Source organism: Cnephaeus nilssonii, assembly GCF_951640355.1.
Source record: "Cnephaeus nilssonii genome assembly, chromosome: 21".
In the NCBI taxonomy this organism is placed as follows: Eukaryota; Metazoa; Chordata; class Mammalia; order Chiroptera; family Vespertilionidae; genus Cnephaeus; species Cnephaeus nilssonii.
Window position 1 is genome coordinate 15,589,830 of NC_137092.1, and position 9,525 is coordinate 15,599,354.

Genomic DNA, 9,525 nt, shown 5'->3' on the forward strand with positions numbered 1-9,525 from the left:
TCTTTTTTCAATTTTACTGTGTTTTATTTCTTTTCCTTGTCTAGTAGCCCTGACTAGAATTCCCAGTACAATGTTGAAATAGCAATGGTGAAAACGGGTATCCTTGCACAATAAAATTTTCTTGCACAATTATTTTTGTTCCATAATGACAAAATCCATTTATGTCCTAGGTGGTTTGGCATTTCAGACTTTTTTTCTAAAATTGATTTTTAGAAGAGGAAAGGGGAGGGAGAGAAACATCCGTGTGCGAATGAAGCAATGATCATCCATCAGCTACCTCCTGCACGTCCCCTACCTACTGGGGGATCAACCCACAACCCCGACAGGTGTCCTGACCAGGAATCAACTGGCAACCTTACCGTGCAAGGGAGGATGCCCAACCAACTGAGCCATACAGGCCAGGGCTTAGGCATCTTGACCTGATGGGTCAAGTTACTGAGTTTTGGAAGAAAGACAGCAGGATCCAGCCATAGTGTGGGTGGGGTGAGGCTTCTAGCTTCTACGCTGAGTCTTACTTTAATTCAGCCCTTAAAGCACTTTATATACATTACCTCCTGGTAAGTATATAGCCAAGGAAGTTAACTGAGGATCAGAGAGTTAAATGACTTGCCTAAATTAGAGAATCAGTAAGTGACAAAGCTAGTCAGCTGGGTTGTATTAACATGCCACTCAGCTGCATAGAAAGGTGAGGGCGTTCCCAACCACCTCCATCCCATCCCAGCCCAGCCCATCCCACTCCCTCAGTCCCGCTCCTTTAAGGCTTTGCCCTGGGCGCAGCCCTTCCATTGGCTCTCATTTCAGGGCCCCATGCTCATACGAGGGGAAGCGGCCAATAAGCGCGACTCGTTCCCGCCCAGCTAGCCAGCGCTAGATCGCGTGGTGTCTGTCCCTCCCGCAGCATGCCGGGAATTGTAGTCTAACCAGGGATTTCTGTCCATGGTGAAAGAGGATCGAGAACTACTAACCCCAGAGAGCTGAGCGCGGAGGGGGGTTAGTTTTAATACCCCGCCAACAATCTGGGCCCGAAACCGGCATCCTGGAACAGGTGAGAGTGGTAGCGGACTGGGACCGAGGGCAGGGGTTAGAGACTCGGCCTTACCTTTGGGACGATGCTTTGAGGCCCAGGAGGCCCAGTCAGTTGTGTCCGATTCCCCGGTGTTGGGGAGGGGGCGGGGAGGAGAAGGAGGGTCGGTGGACCTGACTGGCTTACCCATTTGGAGGTGCGGAAACTCCCGAGCTCTTTTGTGGCTTTCCTGGCATCTCCCTAACATACCCGAACCAGGTTTGCGCTTCTGCGAACCCTCCTCACTCCCAGTGTTGCTCCGAGGCTGCGGAGACGCTCCCTGCGCTCCCTGTGGGGATCGGGACGCTTAGTTTCAGAGCTCCAGACCACTTGGCCACAATACCAGGGATTCCGGCTCCTCTTCTTGGAGCATCTCAGGAAATCCACACCCTCCTCCCCGCCTACCAGGGGAGATCTAGGTTCTAGATTTGGCGCTGCCACTGCCCAAGTATCTTCCTACCTTTTGATCTCTGTGAAATAGGGTGATTTAGGGATCCTGACAGTCCGTAGTCGTGAGGAACTTTACTCTGGACCCTTCTAACTGTACTCAGGATTTCGGGGAAGCCAAGAGCGTAGCAATTCCGGAGGTTTCCTGGAGGAGGATAAAGTTAGGTGACATTAAGTACTTGCCATCTTATTTTAAGTATGATCAGTTGAGTCTCAGCCACCAGCCATACTTTTTGTCACCTGCATTTCCTTTTTTCTCTAAATGCCCAAGTTCTGTCCAGAAGAGGGTGGGCCCAGAGCCTTTAGGTAAAAGGTTGGAGGTGGTAGGGGTGACCTGGGGACCTGCCACCATGCATCTGCCTTTGGTGCTTGTCCCTGCAGGGAGTGCTCGGTGCCTCCTCCCTATGCCAGCCCCTGTCCCCTTGATGCCTCTGTCCCGCTGGCTGAGATCTGTGGGGGTCTTCTTGCTACCAGCCCCCTGCTGGGTGCCACAGGAAAGGTGGCTGGGTTCCCTCCAGCGGCCCTCCCTGGTGCACCGGGGCTCAGTCCTGGGGGCATGGCACAGTGTCCGCTGCTGGTGCCAAGTGTGGACAGAGGAGCCTCGGTGAGTGTTGGGGGGCGAAGGTCTTTGGGGAGGGGAGCAGCTGATCAGGTTTCTGACTTGTCCTCTCTCTCCTCAGAGTACTTTATTCCTCCCTCAGAATGAATGGAGACCAGAAATTGGATGTTTATGACCAAAAAAAGCAGGATTTCATCCAGCACTTCTCCCAGATTGTCAAGGTGCTGACTGAGGATGACCTGGGGCACCCAGAAACAGGAGATGCTATTGCCCGGCTTAAGGAGGTGAGGGATTTGCGACTTGAGGGAGTGGATTTTTGGTCACTCTGTGTGTGTGGGATCCAGCTATGGTTTTGGGGGACTTTTGACAGGTGTGGGGACAGGCTTTCATCTGAGTGATGCCAGGTCAGCTCTGGAGGGGCCTGTGCCTGACAGGTATACTTCCTCAGCACATCAATTCCACCTTGTAGATCTGGTAGGCCATCCAGACTGCTTTGCATGGGTGTAGGCCCTTGATGGTGAAGGTCTTGAACCTGGTAAGTCTTTGATTTTGTTGAGGAAGGAGATTAGATGTCCAGAAATCATAAGGTGCTACCTTGGCAGGGATCCCCGAGGAAGGCAGTCTGAGGTGGGCCTGAGTGAAGCTAGCCTATCATCAGAAACCTCTGCTTGGGACAGGAACTATTACCTAATTCTTTTATTCTTTTGGAGTTTCTAGTAATTCTTTTATAAATGCTGTCTCATTTGTCTGAGGGGAACCAAGGAAAAGGAGGAGGTTTGTCTACACTGGGATGGACATTAAAAGGGAAGTCTTTCCATTGAATTAGATCTGGTTGCCAGCAGGATAACAGAAGGCAAAATGAGCAGGAAGAGACACCATTGCAAGAGTGGGGGATGGCTCCCCCAACCTGGGTCCTCTCCAACTCTCCTCTGACCGACTTTGAGGGGTGGGAGCTTGTCTTCAGTAGGTTGAGTTGTGGGTAGGAGAAAGTGGCTGGGAAAGGAGGGATGGGTTGCGAGGGGCAGTTAGGAGAGGTGGGGATGGAACTTGAGAAGTTGAGACCCGGGCATGCCAGCCAGGGTTAAGGAGGATTTTAAAGTTAGGTCATGGTTGGAAGTAGGAGAGGGCGAGAAGAAATCTCAGAGTAGCTGCTCCGCGGATCCTGATACCTGGTCCCTCTGTTGCCCCCCAGGTCCTGGAGTACAATGTCGTTGGAGGGAAGTACCAACGGGGTATGACGGTGCTGGTAACTTTCCAGGATCTGGTGGAACCAAGCAAGCAGGATGCTGATAGTCTCCAGCGGGCCATGACCGTGGGCTGGTGTGTGGAACTGGTGAGAAGGGGGGGGAAGGGTAGGAGAAGAGGTTTACTAGATGTGGGGTGCCTTGGGTGAGAACAGGAGGGTGGGCCTGGAACTCGTTTCTTGGCTGTTTGTGTTTCTGTGCCTCTAGTGTGCCACAGCCAAATTCAGACAGTGAATCACCCCACAGATGAACAAATGTGGGAACTTCTTTTGTCAGTAGGTACATATTTCACTTGAAGACCACCTGTGGGCCAGGGCCTTCGAACTGGGCATAGGGGTATCAGTGCTCTGAGAAGTGCCCTGGTTCTTCCAGAAGGTTATTCTAAAGCAGAGATTGAAAACTGGCAGCCCACTGATAGTTTTTGAAAATGCTTTAGAAATAAGTGCCCTAAATTTAACAAAGAAGAAGATTCACGTAAGAACCCAAATTTCTAGTCCTAGTCCATACCCTTAATGGTGAGAGCATTGGCCCATGGACTGAAGGGTCTCGGGTTCGATTGACCCTTGAAGGGTCTCTGGTCAAGGGCATATACCTGGGTTGCAAGCTTGATCCCTGGCCCCGGTTTGGGGGTGTAGAGGGTGTGGGAGGAAGTTGTTTGGTAGAGTGGCTCACAATCTAGTCTGGATTTGTCTGATTATTTCATCATGATTACAATCAGGCTAAACATTTGCTAAGAATGCTACATAGGTAATGTGGTATATTTTCCATTACTTCCCACTATAAGCACATACCTGGGAAGACTATTTTAAAAAAAAACAACAAAAAACCCAATGCTGAGGTACTACCCCTATAGATTTCTTATTTAATTGATCTGGGGTAGGACTCTGGCATTGCTGTTGTTTTTTTAAAGTAATTTTTAAAATTGATTTTTAGAGAGAGAGGAAGGGAGAGGAAGAGAGAAACATCATGTGAAAGCGAAACATTGATTGGCTGCCTCCTGCATGCCCCCTACTGGGGATCTAGTCCAACACCCTATCAGGGCGTGTGCCCTGACTGGGACTCCAACCAGCAACCTTTTGGTTCATGGGATAAAGCCCAACTAACTGAGCCACACCAGCTAGCCCTGGCACTGGTATTTTTGTTGTTAATCCTCACCTGAGGATATTTTTCCATTGATTTTTAGAGACAGTGAAAGGGAGGGAGGGAGAGAGAAAAAAAGAGAGATGTGAGAGAGACATATCGATTGGTTGCCTCCTGAACTTGCCCCAACCAGACCGGGGATCGAACCTGCAACCCAGGTACATGACCTTGACCTGGAATCAAACTGATGACCCTTCAGTATGCGGACTGACACTCTCACCACGAGCCACACTGGTTAGGGCTGGCGCTGATATTTTTTAAAGTTCCCCTGATAAAGAGGAAGTGCAGTCGGTTCAGAATCATTGCTGGGGGCAGAGGTGATTGAGGGAGGCCACACTGTAAATGGCCTTTGTAGACAACCCTGGTTGAATGCTACTGGTTGAAACCAGATGGCCCTGCAATCGTGCTTGGGAGAGGCAGTAGAGTGGTGGCCTCAGGGGAACCATGCCACTCCAAATACACACAATGTAAATAATAAAATGTGTGCCTCCAATGTGGAAAGCCCAGACCCACCCCCGGGTGAGGTCAGAGGTGAAGGTGCAGATTGATGCCTCTTTCCCCAAGGACTTGGCCTGGAACAAGAGCAGCGATCGCCATGGCCTTTTTGCACTGCCTACACCTAAGCCGGTGAACAGTGTTATCCACTAGAGCACACACACAGATCAGTATGACGTGAAGATTTAAAAGCCATGCCTTGGAAAGCTGTTTTAAGGAACTAGAATGTGTAGCCTGACCCCACAGAACAGAACATGTCCTGGGCCTCCCCATCCTGACTTTCCTTCTCAGCTCATAGTGACTCGTAATGGCAGCTCTGTTGCTGGTGGAAGGGACAGTAATAAGGAGCCCTGGGGGTCTTATTCCACTCTACCCTCTTCTCCTAGCTCCAGGCTTTCTTCCTGGTGGCAGATGACATTATGGATGCATCCCTCACCCGACGGGGGCACCCCTGCTGGTATCAGAAGGTAAAGTAAACCTTGGAAACCCAGTGGGCATGGAAACAGGCCACAGGGAGGAGGTTACATAGAGCCTACTGAGGTGTTCAGTGACAGGTTCTCGGTATGAGTCTAGGCCAGAGACTGATTGCTTGTTTTTCTGTTTCCCCCAACAGCCAGGCATTGGTTTGGATGCCGTGAATGATTCTCTTCTCCTGGAAGCGTGTATCTACCGACTGCTGAAGCTCTACTGCCGGGAGCAGCCCTATTACCTGAACCTGATGGAACTCTTCCTGCAGGTGTGCTGCAGACCAGGCCCACTGCCCAGAGCTGCTGCAGTGGCTTGGCCTCCACAGGACATTTTCATCTAGCTGGTTTCAGGGCATAGGAAAGACTAGGTTTCATGGAAGAGGAAGAAAGCGAGGGAGTTGAGAAGGATGGTATTATGGCAAGGATTCTCTGTCCCTGTGTGATGGGAAGGAGGGATAAAGGACAGTGTGTGTGGTGTGTGTGAGAATATGGATCTTGAGATTTGGTACCCTCCCTCCCTCTTGCTGCCTTTCTGACTCTGCCTAGGTGTTAGCTGGTATGGGATGTTGGGCCCAGGATTTCTGGGTTCCCCAGTCCTGGAGAAAGCCCAGCTCATGGGCCATCTTCTGCCTTAGACTTCCTATCAGACTGAGATTGGACAGACCCTGGACCTCATCACAGCCCCGCAGGACAACGTGGATCTTGGCAGATTCACTGAAAAGAGGTGAGGGACAGTGGGAACCAGACCTGAACAGTGCGGGAGGGCTCCAGGTGGGCATTCTTTTTTTTTTTTTTTTTTTTTTTGGCATTGCCTTTTTGAGGAATTGATCTTCTCTCCCTACTTAGGTACAAATCTATTGTCAAGTATAAGACAGCTTTCTACTCCTTCTACCTTCCTGTAGCTGCTGCTATGTATATGGTGAGTGAGCCTCCGCACACCCCTGCTACCCACTAATGTTAGCTTTTATACAATCTGGTGCCCCCACTTAATGGCTGTGTGACTTTGAGCAAGTTACATATTCTCTCTGATTCTGTTTCTTCAGCTGTAAGATAAAGGATAAAATCCCCTCCTCACAGGATTGCTGTAGAAATTAGGTGAGGCAAGTGAAAGTGGTTAGTCCGTCATAGAGGAATGAGAAATCCTCCATCTGAGTATGGATAGGAGTGGGGAGGAGATGATCAGGCTGAAAAGACTGGATTTACAGGCAGTGAGTGGGATTGACTGGCTACCCCGAACTTGCTTCTCCAAGTTTCCTTTTCATCCTGAATGAAGTTGGAAATGGCAAAAGGATTATGAAGAAGAGCCCTAGCCTATTTGGCTCAGTGGATAGAGCATCGGCCTGCGGACTACAGGGTCCTGGGTTCGATTCCGGTCAAGGGCACATGCCCGGGTTGCGGGCTCGATCCCCAGTAGGGGGTGTGTAGGAGGCAGCCGATCAATGATTCTCTCTCATCATTGATGTTTCTCTCTCTCTCCCTCTTCCTTCCTCTCTGAAATAAAAAAAAATATATATATATATATGTATTAAAAAAAAAAAAAGATTATGAAGAAGAATCAGTGACTCCTGGACTGAGCCTCATGAAAAAAGAGATGGTCTGAGGGCCTCCAGAATGGATTAATTTCTGCCTGCAGGAAGGCCTAGCTAAAATTAAGTGGGATAGAGGTTGGACCACCAGCCAGGACTTCCTAGACCAGGGAAGCCAGGGATGTCTGAAAGGAGAGCAGAGAAGATTTAGGGGCTAACCTTGGGCAAGAACCTATGGGAGGAAGCAGTCAGGAAGATGAAGGTGCCTCTGATGTCTCGCCTGTCAATCCCCTTTTCACTATAGGCAGGCATTGACGGGGAGAAGGAACACGCCAATGCCAAGAAGATCCTGCTGGAGTTGGGAGAGCTCTTTCAGATCCAGGTAGGGAGGCAGGAGGCCCTGGCAGAGAACAGGCTCCAACTTCCCTCCTTCCCCGCCTTGGAGCATCTTCATTCTCCTTTTCTGCTCCCCTGCCCAGGATGATTACCTTGATCTCTTTGGGGACTCCAGTGTGACGGGCAAGATTGGCACTGACATCCAGGACAACAAATGCAGCTGGCTGGTGGTACAGTGTCTACAACGGGCCTCTCCAGAACAGCGCCAGATCCTGCAGGTGCCCAGGATAGGGTTGTGGATCCCTGAGCTGATAAGAGGGGATAAAGCAGTGGTTCTTAAATGGGGGCAGTTTTGTACCCCAGGGACATTTGGCAATAGCAGCAGACATTTTTTGTTGTCATGACTTGGTGTGTGTGCATGTGCTAAGGTCTCTCTAATGGGTAGAGGCCAGGAATGCTTCCATACATCTTACAATGCACGCAACAGTTTCCATAACAAAGAATTATGTGGCCCCAAATTTCAGCAGTGCTAAAGCTGAGAAACCCTGTGGCAGAGGAAGCTGAGGGCTGAGCTAATAACAGCATTTGGAATGGGGAGGGGAAAACTGAACATAGTAGACCCGTGGTTGGCAAACTGCAGCTTGCGAGCCACATGTGGCTCTTTGGCCCCTTGAGTGTGGCTCTTCCACAAAATACCACGGCCTGGGCGAGTCTATTTTGAAGAAGCGGCATTAGAAGAAGCTTAAGTTTAAAAAATTTGGCTCTCAAAAGAAATTTCAATCGTTGTACTGTTGATATTTGGCTCTGTTGACTAATGAGTTTGCCGACCACTGTATTAGACAATCTTAGACACTCAGAGACACTTGAATTGGAGGCAGGAATCAAGTTAATGGCATTGGAGATGTTCTGAATATATGGATGAGGGGTGTGGAGGGGGCATGGAGGGGGCATGGAAGCACTAGGGGAAGAGTAAGCCTGTTTTCCTGCCTCCATCCCCTTCTAGGAGAATTATGGGCAGAAAGAGGCTGAGAAGGTGGCCCGGGTGAAGGCACTCTACGAGGAGCTGAATCTGCAGGCCGTGTTTACGCAATATGAGGAAGACCGTTACAGCCACCTTCTGGGTCTCATCGAGCAGTACTCTTCGCCCCTGCCCCCAGCCATCTTCCTGAGGCTAGCACAGAAGATCTACAGGCGGAAAAAGTGACCTAGAGACTGCCAGGGTGGGGAGGGAAGCTCCAATAAATTACAGTATATCCTCATTTTATGTCAGCCATGGATTCTTGGATACTGTGATAAAATTTTGCCATATGTTAATTGATATAGACAAGAGTTATATTTTGTGTTATTTCTGGTCACAAAAATATCACCAGTCTGGGTGGGTGTGGCTTGGTTGGTTGGAGTATCGTCCTGTGCACTGGAAGGTTGCAGGTTAGATTCCCGGTCAGGGCACATATCTAGGTTGCTGGTTTGACCCCAGTTGGGGCATGTATGGGAAGCAACCAATTGATGTGTCTCACACTGATGTTTCCCTTTATCCCTCTCAAAAGAAAACCCAAGTAAAAAATACCCATCAAATACTTCTAATATTAAACACTGAAATGAGCTATACACACATTTAAGGAATGAATAAAAGCAGTTAAGGGTTGTGTGTGATAGGAGCCTATCTGGGCAGCTCAAAGCGGAAGCCAACGCTAGACAGGAGGCCCTTCCATTGCAGGGCCCACTCATCCCACAACCACTCAGGCAATTAGACACCAATTCACCTCACCTGCATGCCTGGGCTGTGGGAGGAAAACCAGGAGAAAACCCAAAGCGAAGAACTTGCAAGCTCCACACAGTGGACCTGCCCGGATCAATTTTCTCAACCCTATAAAACAAGGAAGAATGAGACTATTATACCAGAACCTGCTGTACTATCTAACCTTGTGGTTCTGTTCTTGCGCGGACCAGCCAGGGGTGCAGCTCTGTCAGAATAGGTAGGTGGTTCCTCAGAAACCAGGACTGTGGGTCATGACTTCCGGACCTCTAACAAACTTAGAACATATCAAAGAGACAGGCCGCCCTGACCGGTTTGGCTCAGTGGATAGAGTGTCGCCTGCAGATTGAAGGGTCTCAGGTTCAATTCCGGTCAAGGGCATGTACCTTGGTTGCGGGCACATCCCAGTAGGGGGCGTGCAGGAGGCAGCTGATTGATGTTTCACTCATCGATGTTTCTAACTCCCTCTCGGTAAAAAATCAATAAAATATA

At 49.6% G+C, this 9,525-nt stretch overlaps 2 protein-coding genes across 7 annotated transcripts in view; one reads left to right on the forward strand and one right to left on the reverse strand.

Moving 5' to 3' along the window:
- The window catches only part of PKLR (pyruvate kinase L/R), a 28,842-nt gene that overhangs the window by 16,242 nt on the left and 3,075 nt on the right, over positions 1-9,525 (reverse strand). For 2 of the 5 annotated variants that reach the window (XM_079760958.1, XM_079760956.1), the window contains exons 1-2: positions 7,430-7,568; positions 1,211-1,655 (exon numbers count right to left, since the gene is read on the reverse strand). Coding sequence is in view for 1 of the 5 variants with exons in the window: in XM_079760956.1 (XP_079617082.1) it covers positions 1,211-1,271 (61 nt within the window). In the remaining 4 variants the exon portion in view is untranslated. Of the gene's footprint in view, positions 1-1,210; positions 1,656-7,429; positions 7,569-9,045; positions 9,145-9,525 lie in introns of those variants that run through there. The other 3 variants (XM_079760960.1, XM_079760959.1, XM_079760957.1) reach the window with 3 other exon arrangements.
- Positions 753-8,536, forward strand: FDPS (farnesyl diphosphate synthase). 2 transcript variants are annotated; one of them, XM_079760993.1, is made up of 10 exons: positions 753-1,045; positions 2,191-2,353; positions 3,262-3,402; positions 5,335-5,415; positions 5,562-5,684; positions 6,051-6,139; positions 6,262-6,334; positions 7,246-7,323; positions 7,421-7,555; positions 8,281-8,536. In XM_079760993.1, exons 2-10 carry the CDS (start codon positions 2,213-2,215, stop codon positions 8,479-8,481), a joined length of 1,062 nt encoding a protein of 353 aa, XP_079617119.1. In that variant the 5' UTR covers positions 753-1,045; positions 2,191-2,212; the 3' UTR covers positions 8,482-8,536. The 2 variants fall into 2 exon arrangements, with proteins under 2 accessions (XP_079617119.1, XP_079617120.1); XM_079760994.1 differs by lacking the exon at positions 753-1,045 and adding an exon at positions 1,921-2,114.

Bases quoted from the DNA above. Each gene is read 5' to 3' on its own strand.
- FDPS (XM_079760994.1), top strand. From the start codon at position 1,936: ATGCCTCTGTCCCGCTGGCTGAGATCTGTGGGGGTCTTCTTGCTACCA. The intron at 3,403-5,334 runs GTGAGAAGGGGG...CTCTTCTCCTAG, and splicing joins TGGGCTGGTGTGTGGAACTG to CTCCAGGCTTTCTTCCTGGT. The intron at 5,685-6,050 runs GTGTGCTGCAGA...CTTCTGCCTTAG, and splicing joins TGATGGAACTCTTCCTGCAG to ACTTCCTATCAGACTGAGAT.